This window comes from Pseudophryne corroboree, chromosome 5 (assembly GCF_028390025.1).
Source record: "Pseudophryne corroboree isolate aPseCor3 chromosome 5, aPseCor3.hap2, whole genome shotgun sequence".
In the NCBI taxonomy this organism is placed as follows: Eukaryota; Metazoa; Chordata; class Amphibia; order Anura; family Myobatrachidae; genus Pseudophryne; species Pseudophryne corroboree.
The window spans coordinates 403,886,901-403,902,243 of record NC_086448.1 but is presented as its reverse complement, the minus strand read 5'-3'; the positions used below and the strand labels follow the sequence as shown (position 1 = coordinate 403,902,243).

Sequence of the window (15,343 nt, the reverse complement as noted above, 5' to 3'; positions counted from 1 at the left end):
TGAATAGTTTGTGGGCACATTATTTTTAATAAAAAAATCGTGACAAATACCAATGTTACTGAATATATTTTAAGCCCAAACTGCAAAGAACTTTAGGACCATGCAAATTGCAGTGACTATTGTATACAATCCTGTATTGTAGAAGACTTGGTGGTCTCTAAAGAAGGGTACACATGGAGCGATGTTCACTTAATATCTAAGCAAACTGACTAGATTGCTTAGAAATTAAGAACACATCGCTCCGTGTGTAGGGGTGCCGGTGACAGCGATGCGCGGTCCCTCCCGTCGCTATCGCCGGCTCTAGATTTGGCATGCATGCATGCCAAATCTGGAAGATCGCTCATTTCACCACTGGGTGAAATGAGCATTCCCCCCATCCCTCTCCTCCCTCGCTCAGCACACATCGCGCTGAGTGCTGAGCGGGGGGAGAGATGTGTGCTGAGTGTTCTGTGCTAGATCGCTCAGCACGCATCTCCCATGTGTGTATGTGGGCTTAATTCTTTCAAGGGAAAAAAAAGAAAAACAAACACAGGTCTCAAGGAAATTGTTTACATTTATTCTGTAAATATTGATAATGTGTCAGAGCATAAAATACTGGACATAACCAAAACTTGATTGTCATCATATGTAGCTTTATTCATTTACAGTAAAGCTCCTCTATTCTTGAGAATTGGTCTAGTCCAGGAGTCCTGTAATGGTGATATTATGAGTCCATACTGGAGTGACACATGTACAGAAAGCAGAGAACAAGATAAATTGATGGCTCAGGTTGGTTGTAATATCTTCAAAACATTGCTATAATTTATGAATGTGATAAGTACCTTGATCTTAGATTGTTTAATAGAGCAGAAGAAAATTTGTAACTTGAGTATATTTCAAATTTTGAGTCCACTAATTGCAATGTGAACAGATTTACCAATTACTGACTTGTCTATTCTGAGAAAGATGACACATTGCTTAAAACTTTTTTTTAGGAAAATTGTTATTTTTGTGGGCACAGAGCAATGGGCATAAGTTGTGGTCCCTGCGTGTTGACATAATGTAAGAATTGCCTCTGATAGACAGCTCTGTGTAATAAACTGTCAACATGTTTAACTCTATGTTGGCCATTTCTGAAACAGATTACAGTACCTGCATTTCTCTGTTTGCAGAATAGGATCGTGTGACTGTGGTGCAAACATGTCCAGCATGTACTGTCTAGCTAGAATTACATAGACCTTAGCGATCAATAGTTCTTTCTAAAGACAGATGACTTTTTTGGGGAAAGGTGACTTACAGGGTTGGTGGGCAGTTGCCAGATAAATATGAATAATTCTAGGATAATTAAAATACTTTATACACTGTCTCTATGGAATGGACATAGCAAACATCTCATTTTTTACAAAGTACTGAGTCACAGATAAGATTTGTGCTTAAAACAGCACATTATGCACTAAAGAAGAAATCTTCTTCTTAAAAGTTGTATATTGATTGGAGTGTATTTTCCAAATGGCTTTTTCCAAATGCTGCTCTTGGGAGAATGATGTATGTAATTGTTCTAGCCTTCCCCTCTAGTTTGTAACACAGCAATTAACCAGCATATTTAATGCACAGCACACTGTAGATTTACTTATGTCATACATTTTGACTCAAATATATATATATATATATATATGTGTGTGTATGTATGCATGTATGTATATATATATATATATATATATATATAAAGGAATGGCACATATTTCTACTTCATAATTTACATAGTATATGGTCTTGGCTAAAATAAAACAGAAATTTTCCATGTTTCAAAATGTTTAATCCAACCAGACACCTGAGCTAGAATCAATGTATTGTAGGAGTACAAATTAATGTAACTGCTTTTAGCAATTGTACGGTAAAGTCTTTTTGTTTTTATTTATTTCCTCATATAATTAGCTCCTTTCAAGCAAGCTTATATTCATTCTCATAAGAATGATCATTCACCAACACATGGACATTCTACAAACTATTGCAGATTTAATTATTACTTCCAGTGGAAAAGCACATAGCAGAGTATGGTGGCTCTATCCAACTCCATAGTCAAGCAGTGAACCTCCATGGACACAAAATTTCCTGATGTTTTCAAGCAGATGAAGGCCCGTGTAATGCTGAATCCATACAGTATTATTCATATTCACCAAAAGAAACTGTGAAAAGAAGAGAAAAGTTTTCTTACAGTTTTACTTATGAATATGGGACTATGAAGATGAGTTCATATGTTGTGCTATTAACAGTCAAGTTTATGAATTTCACTAAGCACACATTTTTTATAGCATTAAGGAGGGTATCCAATTAGTCACGAAAAATGTATCCGGTGTGAAAAACAAGGTTTTTTCGTGATTTGTGTTTTGTGGCAATTTTTGTCTTCGGGCTATTCAGTTAGACCCCATCTGGGGAAAAAAATACATATTTATTGCGGATTTGGTTTGGGAAACAAAATCTCAGCTAAGTGTTGGCAAATAGTTGAAAAGGTAGATTTTTTTTTAAATAGGGTAAGTTTATAAGTAGAGAGAATACAAGTAGCAAGCTTACTAAAAAATAAAAACTATCTAACATTAGATTATTTAAATTACAGTGTTTTGCAAACAAGATACAGTAGGCTTTAAGATAGAAGTCGTTTCTGAGTTGTGTTTCATGTTTGTTAGACAGTCATCGCATTTATGTGCTTACTGTCACCTATATTAAAGAACTGCTGTTACACAGTTAAGACCGTCATTTTTTTAGAAGAAACACAATGGCCCTCATTCCGAGTTGTTCGCTCGCAAGCTGCTTTTAGCAGCTTTGCACACGCTAAGCCGCCGCCTACTGGGAGTGAATCTTAGCTTATCAAAATTGCGAATGAAAGATTAGCAAAATTGCGAATAGACACTTCTTAGCAGTTTCTGAGTAGCTCCACACTTACTCGGCATCTGCGATCAGTTCAGTGCTTGTCGCTCCTGGTTTGACGTCACAAACACACCCAGCGTTCGCCCAGACACTCCTCCGTTTCTCCAGCCACTCCCGCGTTTTTCCCAGAAACGGTAGCGTTTTTTCGCACACACCCATAAAACGGCCTGTTTCCGCCCAGAAACACCCACTTCCTGTCAATCACACTCCGATCACCAGAACGAAGAAAAAACCTTGCAATGCCGTGAGTAAAATACCTAACCGCATAGCAAATTTACTTGGCGCAGTCGCACTGCGGACATTGCGCATGCGCATTAGCGACTAATCGCTCCGTTGCGAGAAAAAAATACAGAGCGAACAACTCGGAATGACCACCAATATGTAAGACTATAGCCTATCCTACAGGTTCTCAAACTCTGTCCTCAGGACCCCACACAGTGCATGTTTTGCAGGTCTCCTTACAGAATCACAAGTGAAATAATTAGCTCCAACTGTGGACCTTTTAAAATGTGTAAGTGAGTAATACACCTGTGCACCTGCTGGGTGACCTGCATGCACTGTGGGGGGACCTGAGGACCAAGTTTGAGAACCTGTGGCCTATCCAATTACAGAGATCCAGAATTAAGTATATTGGTAGGCTACAATTCTAAATGTTCATAAATTGTCTGTCTAAACTGTTTACAGACAACAGGTGCTTAAAAACATATAGAACAAAAGGAAAGTACTTATTCTGCAGTTTCATTCTTACCCAAAATATTGCATTTGTATGTATTTGAACGTGTACATGTGAAGAAATGTCCTCATAACATAAAGAGCAGCAATGAGAACATTGTAATTTTTTGTTAATCTGTTATATGTAAAGCATAAATAAATACGTATCAAAGTTATTATACTTATTTACATAGTGAACACATATTACATATCACTTTATAGAAAATATGTAGTCATTAATTTTAATGTCTTGCCCCAGACAAACTTCCCTTGCTAGACCGCCTATACTTGTTTTTATCAAATTACAAACAATAAACAATAAACTTAAAGGTGTGTATACATGACTATATATATTTCCAGTTCAAATGGAATCACTTTCCCAAATTAAGAATTTATCAGTTGCTACAGCAAAAATTGCATTTATTTAATTGAGTGCACCTGCAGCAAGCAGTTCAAGAGGGAAACCCTCTCGAACACTACGTGAAAGATGGGCGGAGCGTACAAGGAACATAAAAAAGACTTTGAGAAGCACCCTCTATCTAACCATTTCAAACAATCCCATTCCTGTTCCATGGATTCCATTATATTAGTAATAGGGCTTAAACAGGTCACAGGAAAGTGGAGGAAAGAAGTCACAGAACAATACCTGGTACAAAGTGAAATGAGATATACATTTGATCCCTTTTGGATTAAATGTGGACACTAATCCCTTTTGGATTACATGTGGAGTTTGAGTTAAAGTTGTTTTTTTGTGACATCACACTAATTCCATATATAATAATATCCTTATATTACTTTCACCACTCAACAGCATCTTTTTTCAACAATAATGTTATACTCAAAATGAGGAGAACCAATTCTAATGATGATCCATTTATGCAGATGATAATGAAACTACAAGAAGAAAAAAATACTGAGGGTATACAAAAAACACAGAAAGTTTTCAACATTAACGTAGATAGAAGCAAATTTAAGATAAAGTCAGAATTTTTACACATTTCCTCAAAAAGTAGCTGTATCGAAAGTTTTTATAAAACTACCTTAGACAGCTTTTGGACTATGTGTACTAGTGATAATTAAAAAGCCACACCAACAGGGAAACTTAATAAATGGGAAAGAAAGGCACTTTCTGAATTAAATAGATACCACACTGGTTATCAAATAGGCCAATAAGACGGTGGTCTAGTGATCTAAGACCGAGGGGATTATGTGAGAGAGGCCTTGAGGCAATTTGAGAATAAGAATTTTTAAATCAGGTTAACAAAGGATCCAACTTCTGAATATAAGTTAGAGTAACAGAAGCTGCTGGAGGAAGCTGAATCCACTAGCACGATCTCCAGGGAGGAATATCAGTTTCTTTTTCCCCCATTTCCAGTCACTCATATATACTATCATCTTACAAAAATACATAAATCTACAGTTTCTCCCCAAGGTAGCCCTATCATATTTGGTGTCCAGTCGCTTACATCCAATTTGTCCTTTTATGTTGATAGACTGCAGCCCCGTGGTGAATCTCTGTTGTGATCGCATATCTGAGATACAGCACATTTTTTACAATGAATCCAAAAGGTTAATTGGAAATCATCTTATAAATTTTTAACGCTAGACATTCAAAGTCTACATACAAATATTCCTCATACTTTGGGATTACAAGTAATAAAGGATCAGCTAAGGGCAGATGGATGTTTCTCATGGAGAAACATGGACAATTCCTACTTGATTCTATTTATTTTATTTTAAAACACAATTATTTCCCTTTTTCTGACACTTTCTACCTACAAACTTTGGGGACTGCCATGGCGACCACCAATTACAACTCCACCAATTACACTGCGCTGCTGCGGATCCCGAGTCCCCCTCCCTCCTCCTTCTTCTCCCCTGCCCAGGAGCTGGCAGAAGCTGCACGAGGAGCCTGAGCCAGCGGAAACAGTAAGTATATCTATTCTATCTATCTATCTCAGTGGCAAATGCAGGATTTCTTGAGGGGGGTTTCCAAATGCAATCCCACAATCTCCCACTCTGCGGAATATTGGATCAAGTGCAGGAGTTTGGGGGAGCGGTAGAAGAACCTAGTAATAACTAGTGATGAGCGGGTTCGGTTTCTTGGAAACCGAACCCCCCCGAACTTCCCCCATTTTACACGGGTCCGAGGCAGGTTCGAACCTTCCCGCCTTGCTCGGCTAACCCGAGCACGCCCGAACGTCATCATCCCGCTGTCGGATTCTCGCGAGATTCGGATTCTATATAAGCAGCCGCGCGTCGCCGCCATTTTCACTCGTGCATTAGAGATGATAGGGAGAGGACGTGGCTCGTGTCCTCTCCGTTTATTCACTTTATTGTTGAACTTGATTGCTTAATTGTGGGGAGTACTGGGGAGCAGCTGTTAGGAGGAGTACAGTGCAGAGTTTTGCTGATCAGTGACCACCAGTCCGTTCTCTGCCTGAAAAAAACGCTCCATATCTGTGCTCAGTGTGCTGCATAATAATATTTCTGTGCTCACACTGCTTAATTTGGGGACTGGGGAGCAGCTGTATTATATAGCAGGAGTACAGTGCAGAGTTTTGCTGACAGTGACCACCAGTATACGTTGTCTGCCTGAAAAACACTCCATATCTGTGCTCAGTGTGCTGCTTTATTGTGGGGACTGGGGACCACCAGTATAATTAATATTATATAGGAGGAGTACAGTGCAGAGTGACCACCAGTATACTATATATAGCAGTACGATACGGAAGGCCACTGCTGTGCCTACCTCTGTGTCGTCATTAAGTATACTATCCATCTACATTCTATACCTGTGGTGCATTTTAGTTTTGCAGTTTGCCGACACAGTGTCCACCAGTATACTATATATAGCAGTACGATACGGAAGGCCACTCCTGTGCCTACCTCTGTGTCGTCATTAAGTATACTATCCATCTACATTCTATACCTATGGTGCATTTTAGTTGTGCACAGTATATATAGTAGTAGGCCATTGCTATTGATACTGGCATATAATTCCACACATTAAAAAATAGAGAACAAAAATGTGGAGGGTAAAATAGGGAAAGATCAAGATCCACTTCCACCTCGTGCTGAAGCTGCTGCCACTAGTCATGGCCGAGACGATGAAATGCCATCAACGTCGTCTGCCAAGGCCGATGCCCAATGTCGTAGTAGAGAGCATGTAAAATCCAAAACACAAAAGTTCAGTAAAATGACCCAAAAATCTAAATTGAAAGCATCTGATGAGAAGCGTAAACTTGCCAATATGCCATTTACGACACGGAGTGGCAAGAAACGGCTGAGGCCCTGGCCTATGTTCATGGCTAGTGGTTCAGATTCACATGAGGATGGAAGCACTCATCCTCTCGCTAATAAAATGAAAAGACTTAAGCTGGCAAAAGCACAGCAAAGAACTGTGCGTTCTTCTAAATCACAAATCCCCAAGGAGAGTCCAATTGTGTCGGTTGCGATGCCTGACCTTCCCAACACTGGACGGGAAGAGCTTGCGCCTTTCACCATTTGCACGCCCCCTGCAAGTGCTGAAAGGAGCACCCGCAGTCCAGTTCCTGATAGTCAAATTGAAGATGTCAGTGTTGAAGTACACCAGGATGAGGATATGGGTGTTGCTGGCGCTGGGGAGGAAATTGACAAGGAGGATTCTGATGGTGAAGTGGTTTGTTTAAGGCAGGCACCCGGGGAGACACCTGTTGTCCGTGGGACGAATATGGCCATTGACATGCCTGGTCAAAATACAAAAAAAAATCAGCTCTTCGGTGTGGAATTATTTCAACACAAATGCGGACAACAGGTGTCAAGCCGTGTGTTGCCTTTGTCAAGCTGTAATAAGTAGGGGTAAGGACGTTAACCACCTCGGAACATCCTCCCTTAGTGACAAGTTCAAAAACTTTGGATGACAGCGGAAGCAGTCCACTGACCACTAAATCCCTTCCTCTTGTAACCAAGCTCCTGCAAACCACACCACCAACTCCCTCAGTGTCAATTTCCTCCTTACCCAGGAAAGCCAATAATCCTTCAGGCCATGTCACTGGCAAGTCTGACGAGTCCTCTCCTGCCTGGGATTCCTCCGATGCATCCTTGAGTGTAACGCCTACTGCTGCTGGCGCTGCTGTTGTTGCTGCTGGGAGTCGATCGTCATCCCAGAGGGGAAGTCGGAAGACCACTTGTACTACTTCCAGTAAGCAATTGACTGTCCAACAGTCCTTTGGAAGATGAAATATCACAGTAGTCATCCTGCTGCAAAGCAGATAACTCAGGCCTTGGCAGCCTGGGCGGTGAGAAACGTGGTTCCGGTATCCATCGTTAATTCAGAGGCAACTATAGACTTGATTGAGGTACTGTGTCCCCGGTACCAAATACCATCTAGGTTCCATTTCTCTAGGCAGGCGATACTGAAAATGTACACAGACCTCAGAAAAAGACTCACCAGTGTCCTAAAAAATGCAGTTGTACCCAATGTCCACTTAACCACGGACATGTGGACAAGTGGAGCAGGGCAGACTCAGGACTATATGACTGTGACAGCCCACTGGGTAGATGTATTGCCTCCCGCAGCAAGAACAGCAGCGGCGGCACCAGTAGCAGCATCTCGCAAACGCCAACTCGTTCCTAGGCAGGCTACGCTTTGTATCACCGCTTTCCATAAGAGGCACACAGCTGAAAACCTCTTACGGCAACTGAGGAAGATCATCGCAGAATGGCTTACCCCAATTGGACTCTCCTGGGGATTTGTGACATCGGACAACGCCAGCAATATTGTGCGTGCATTACATCTGGGCAAATTCCAGCACGTCCCATGTTTTGCACATACCTTGAATTTGGTGGTGCAGAATTACTTTAAAAACGACAGGGGCGTGCAAGAGATGCTGTCGGTGGCCAGAAGAATTGCGGGCCACTTTCGGAATTCAGGCACCGCGTACAGAAGACTGGAGCACCACCAAACATTCCTGAACCTGCCCTGTCATCATCTGAAGCAAGAGGTGGTAACGAGGTGGAAGTCAACCCTCTATATGCTTCAGAGGATGGAGGAGCAGCAAAAGGCCATTCAAGCCTATACATCTGGCCACGATATAGGCAAAGGAGGGGGAATGCACCTGACTCAAGTACAGTGGAGAATGATTTCAACGTTGTGCAAGGTTCTGCAACCCTTTGAACTTGCCACACGTGAAGTCAGTTCAGACACTGCCAGCATGATTCAGGTCATTCCCCTCAACAGGCTTTTGCAGAAGAAGCTGGAGACATTGAAGGAGGAGCTAAAACAGAGCGATTCCGCTAGGCATTTGGGACTTGTGGATGGAGCCCTTAATTCGCTTAACCAGGATTCACGGGTGGTCAATCTGTTGAAATCAGAGCACTACATTTTGGCCACCGTGCTCGATCCTAGATTTAAAACCTACATTGTATCTCTCTTTCCGGCAGACACAAGTCTGCAGAGGTACAAAGACCTGCTGGTGAGAAAATTGTCAAGTCAAGCGGAACGTGACCCGTCAACATCTCCTACTTCACATTCTCCCGCAACTGGGGGTGCGAGGAAAAGGCTAAGAATTCCGAGCCCACCCGCTGGCGGTGATGCAGGTCAGTCTGGAGCGAGTGCTGACATCTGCTCCGGACTGAAGGACCTGCCAACGATTACTGACATGTCGTCTACTGTCACTGCATATGATTCTGTCACCATATGAGTGACCGCATCCAAGTAGGCACGTCAGACAGTCCGTACGTATACTGGCAGGAAAAAGAGGCAATTTGGAGGCCCTTGCACAAACTGGCTTTATTCTACCTAAGTTGCCCTCCCTCCAGTGTGTACTCCTAAAGAGTGTTTAGTGCAGCCGCTCACCTTGTCAGCAATCGGCGTACGAGGTTACTTCCAGAAAATGTGGAGAAGATGATGTTCATTAAAATGAATTATAATCATTTCCTCCGTGGAGACATTCACCAGCAGCAATTGCCTCCAGAAAGTACACGGGGACCTGAGATGGTGGATTCCAGTGGGGACGAATGAATAATCTGTGAGGAGGGGGATGTACACAGTGAAAGGGGTGAGGAATCGGAGGATGATGATGAGGTGGACATCTTGCCTCTGTAGAGCCAGTTTGTGCAAGGAGAGATTGATTGCTTCTTTTTTGGTGGGGGCCCAAACCAACCAATCATTTCAGTCACAGTCGTGTGGCAGACCCTGTCACTGAAATGATGGGTTCGTTAAAGTGTGCATGTCCTGTTTATACAACATAAGGGTGGGTGGGAGAGCCCAAGGACAATTCCATCTTGCACCTCTTTTTTCTTTCATTTTTCTTTGCATCATGTGCTGTTTGGGGACTATTTTTTTGAAGTGCCATCCTGCCTGACACTGCAGTGCCACTCCTAGATGGGCCAGGTGTTTGTGTCGGCCACTTGTGTCGCTTAGCTTAGCCATCCAGCGACCTTGGTGCGCCTCTTTTTTTCTTTGCATCATGTGCTGTTTGGGGACTATTTTTTTTAAGTGCCATCCTGCCTGACACTGCAGTGCCACTCCTAGATGGGCCAGGTGTTTGTGTCGGCCACTTATGTCGCTTAGCTTAGTCTTACAGCGACCTTGGTGCGCCTCTTTTTTTCTTTGCATAATGTGCTGTTTGGGGACTATTTTTTTTAAGTGCCATCCTGCCTGACACTGCAGTGCCACTCCTAGATGGGCCAGGTGTTTGTGTCGGCCACTTGTGTCGCTTAGCTTAGCCATCCAGTGACCTTGGTGCGTCTCTTTTTTTCTTTGCATCATGTGCTGTTTGGGGACTATTTTTTTGAAGTGCCATCCTGCCTGACACTGCAGTGCCACTCCTAGATGGGCCAGGTGTTTGTGTCGGCCACTTGTGTCGCTTAGCTTAGCCATCCAGCGACCTTGGTGCAAATTTTAGGACTAAAAATAATATTGTGAGGTGTGAGGTGTTTAGAATAGACTGGAAATGAGTGGAAATTATGGTTATTGAGGTTAATAATACTATGGGATCAAAATGACCCCCAAATTCTATGATTTAAGCTGTTTTTTTAGGTTTTTTTGAAAAAAACACCCGAATCCAAAACACACCCGAATCCGACAAAAAATTTTCGGTGAGGTTTTGCCAAAACGCGTCCGAATCCAAAACACGGCCACGGAACCGAACCCAAAACCAAAAAATGTCCGGTGCACATCAATAGTAATAACTGAACATTGGCATTTTTATACACTGCGTATGGAATACAGTATTTATATCTAACACTATAGATGGTCTATAGTATAGGCTGTATCAAACATAAATAATATAAATAAATGATCAGAAAAAAGGTTAAACATATCATAATAAATATACATACACAAACATAATAGAACCAATACTGCACTTTCTAAGAACATATCCTTCCACCTTATGGTAATGCTCCTGTCTCTTCTTCCTGGTAGCTACTCTTTGGTCCAGTGCACTGACTGAGGACTCAGATCCATACACACAGCAAACCTGGTAGAAGAAGCGCTACCACTGGGCATCTGGGCATGTACAGAAGAAGCTGGAGACAGGAACTGCATGATGTGGCGGCAGTTCTAGTAGTAGTATTATTTACCATTACTATTGTCATAATTTGAGCCACTTGCCAAGAGGAAGGGGGTTTCCGTGCAACCGTAACCCCCCCCCTGCGTTTGCCTATGTATCTATCTATTCTGTCTGCCTAAATGTGTAAAAATGGGATGCTGTCTGCCGTAATGTGTAAAAAAGGGGACGCCGTTTGCTGTAATGTGTAAAAAAGAGAACGCCGATTGCCATAATGTGTAAAAAAGGGGACGCCATTTGCTGTAATGTGTAAAAAAGAGGACGCTGTCTGTTGTAATGTGTAAAAAAGAGGACGCTGTTTGCCGTAAATTGTAAAAAAGGGGACGCTGTCTGTCGTAATGTGTAAAAAAGAGGACGCTGTTTGCCGTAATGTGTAAAAAAGGGGACGCTGTCTGCCGTAATGTGTAAAAAAGGGGATGCTGTCTGCCATTATGTGTAAAAAGGGGGACGCTGTCTGCCGTAATGTGTAAAAAGGGGACGCTGTCTGCCGTAATGTGTAAAAAAGGGGAAGCTGTCTGCCGTAATGTGTAAAAAAGGGGACGCCGTTTGCCATAATGTGTAAAAAAGGGACGCTGTTTGCCGTAATGTGTAAAAAAGAGGACGCTGTCTGCCGTAATGTGTAAAAAAGAGGACTCTGTCTGCCGTTATGTGTAAAAAGGGGACGCTGTCTGCCGTAATGTGTAAAAAGGGGATGCTGTCTGCCGTAATGTATAAAAAAGGGGATGCTGTCTGCCGTTATGTGCAAAAAGGGGATGCTGTCTGCCATAATGTGTAAAAAAGGACGCTGTCTGCCGTAATGTGTAAAAAACGAAATGAGGGGTATACTGATCCCCAACTTAGGACACTCAAATGGTGGGGGGGCAAGTCCAGACGACCATACATTAAGAACTTCGACACGAATTGGAGGCGAATTGAGACACCTAGGTGAAGGATGAAGCAAAGGCAACCAGCATATAACGGAAGAGATACCCACTACGAACAAGAAGAGAGAAATTACAGAAGAAATTATCCCACCAACAGATTCGGCCCATTGGAAGATCAGAATGAGCCCCTTTCATCTCCTTTTTTATTGAGGGGTCATCAGAAAAGGTATATAAGATAAAAACTAGAGGCACTAGAGGAGGAAAACTTAGTAAAAAAGGGAGACCGAGGAGAAAAAAGGATAGAATAAAAAACAAAAAGAAAATAGTTCAAGTGAGAAAGGAATCGCAAAGGGATTAACCACAGAAGGATTAACCTTAGCAAGCACATTTTAGTGAAAGAAGAGATCTCTGTCCATGAAAAAGGCCTGAAGTTCGCTCCTTCATTACCTCTCAATAAATGTAATACCTATGTGGACCTCAACAAATTTGTCCGCAAGTTAATCTTGTAAAAATTCTTCATTAGCAATCCTGTTACGGAATCAACCAGTACCTCGATCACCCCCTTCAAACCCAAGTCAATCATCAACCCCTCGCATATGAGGGGGAAGTTTATTGAAACATTCCTGAAGTTAGTATCAGATGATATAAAAGGAATGGAGCCTAAACTTCGCAGACATAATTTAACAGCAAAAGAACGTCAAGCTCTCATCAGACTGAAAGAGAATGAAGAATTAGTTATTAAACCAACCAATAAAGGGGGGGGGGGGTTGTAGTTATGTCCAAGGACGAATATATCCAAGAGGTACTTAGGCAGTTGGGAGATGGACAAACTTACGGGAAACTCAGAACAGACCCCACTATGGACATTCTCACTAAACTAGATATCCTCCTGACAAAATACAGGGATCTGGGTACTTTAACAGAGAAGGAAACTCAATTTATATACAATAAAGATCCGGTCATCCCGGTCCTATACGTGTTGCCGAAGATACACAAAGATCCGGTCAAGCCACCTGGCAGACCGATCGTATCAGGTATAGATTCAGTTACATCGAACCTGTCAGAATATCTAGACTTTCATCTTTAGCCACTTGTATCTAAATATCCATCCCACTTGAGAGACACCACTGATTTTCTACAAAGATTGGAAAATTTTGAATGGGAGGAGGGTTTTATAATGGTGGCAGCGGACGTACGATCGCTGTACACCATTATTGACCTTAAGGACAGCCTAGCATCCCTGGATCAAGCATTAGAAAAAAGCACTATGGTTACAGATCTTAAAAACCTCATAAAAGACGGAGTGAAGTTTATTCTAGAAAATAATTATTTTTCTTTTAATAATACATTTTATTTGCAAAAAGTCGGAACAGCAATGGGCACCAGGTTCGCCCCAAGTTATGCAAACATCTTCATGGGGCAGTGGGAAGAAGAAACAATATGGAACCACTGTCCCTTTGGGGCGAACCTGGTGACCTGGAAAAGGTACATCGACGATGTATTCTTTATTTGGAAGGGTGATGAGGGAGACTTGAATGACTTCTACACATACCTAAACACTAATAATAAAAACATCCAATTTTCATTTGAAAGTAGTAGATAGATTTTACATTTTCTCGACATCACAATATCGGTGGATGAGAATGGTTTGAATACCAGAAATTTTACCAAACCCACAGATTCGGGGATGATTATAAATGCGACCAGTTGCCATCATCCGAATTGGCTAGACTCGATCCCAGGAGGCCAATTCAGGCGCTTAATACAAAATTGCAAAAAAATAGAAATATTTGAGGAGCAAGCAAAAGATTTACAAAATAAATTTAGAGTATCGGGATACGACTCTAAAAAGGTTACCAACGCACTGATGAAGGTATCCGACAAAGACAGAAAAGATCTATTAGCCACCAAGGAGAAGAATACCGACACTAAGAGCTATGATTGGTCTTTCGTAACCTCATTCAGCAGCCAATATAAGGCCTTGGAGGGTTCCCTCAATAGACATTGGAAAATCCTAAGAAAAGATCCAGTGATAGGTGACCTTCTGCCAGCTAGGCCCAAGTGTATCTTTAAAAGGGCACCAAACATTAAGACAAGTTTGGTAAGAAGCGCACAACCAGGTGTGAAAAGGATGAACATGATTAAATCTAAAGGCTTCTTCCGATGTGTGAGTTGTCTGGGGTGTAGGGGTATCAAAGGGTCTGGTAGTAAGACCACAGAGGTGACTATCAACAAAACAAAATTTAAGATATCAGACTTTATCACCTGCAACACTAGCAACGTGGTTTACACAATCGAGTGCGATTGTGGTTTCTGGTATATAGGGAGAACCTCCCAACCCCTCAAGATAAGACATGGGGAACACCTTAGGAACATTAAAAAATGCCTTACTACCCATGCCCTATCGGAACATTTCTGTGTGAATCACCAGAGCAACTGTAATGCAATTAAACAGTTCTGTGGTTTAAGATACATCAAAGGGGACTGGAGGCGCAAAAACTTGGCGACCCAGTTGGCTAAAGCAGAGATGAGAGCGATTTATGAGTTAGGGACGTTAAAACCAGAGGGCTTGAATAGTGGTTTTTATAAGAAAAAATATATGAATACCTCTATGATTTCCCTCTCGTACATTTTCTCCCTTTATATGTGTCTCTACTGCCTTAACATTTTAACTGACAATAGATTTTATTTTATTATATAGTATAGTAATGAGTATCATCTACTTTTTTTAAATTGTTTTAAATCGTTTTTATTGTTATTTTTGAACATATTAGACTTAGTAGATAAGGCTGTACACATGATGAATACCTGAAATAATTGATACTTTCTTTATTCTCTATCGAATCTTTGTTCATATCCAGTATATAATATGGAGAATATGTTGCCAGTATTTACCTCCGTCACCGGAAGTGACGTTACGCCATCCAGAGAAGGATGAGGACTAAGTATGCACAGCAAAAGCTGACCGGAAGTGACGTTACGCCGCTCGGCATGCTAGATATCTCCGTATTCCGTATGGACAATTTGGACGTAATAAGATCAGTCCAAATACATGTTGATGCACACCTAAGCCCTATGATGGTCAAGCCTCATGAAAGGAGATTTAACTAGTAATACTGGACTTTTCCATAACCGGAAGTGCACAGCGGTTGTTATGGCAACAAGTAGTATCAGGAAGAAGCAGTGAGCAGCAAAGGACCGTGGGACTCAGTTAGGTAATTTAATGAATAGGGTCCAGCTGCGGTCACTGCAAACCGATTGGTTGTGATTTGGTTAAATAGACTTTTACAAACAGCACACTTGACTATT

The 15,343-nt window shown here is 41.7% G+C and overlaps 1 protein-coding gene across 1 annotated transcript in view; it reads right to left on the bottom strand.

Annotated features, from left to right (window-relative positions):
• Window positions 1–535: 535 nt before the first annotated feature.
• The window catches only part of LOC134927784 (poly(rC)-binding protein 3-like), a 2,026,162-nt gene continuing 2,011,354 nt past the window's right edge, over window positions 536–15,343 (bottom strand). Inside the window, exon 19 of the mRNA XM_063922744.1 lies at window positions 536–2,165. Within this exon, the coding sequence (XP_063778814.1) occupies window positions 2,153–2,165 (13 nt within the window). The 3' untranslated portion in view covers window positions 536–2,152. The remainder of the gene's footprint in view (window positions 2,166–15,343) is intronic.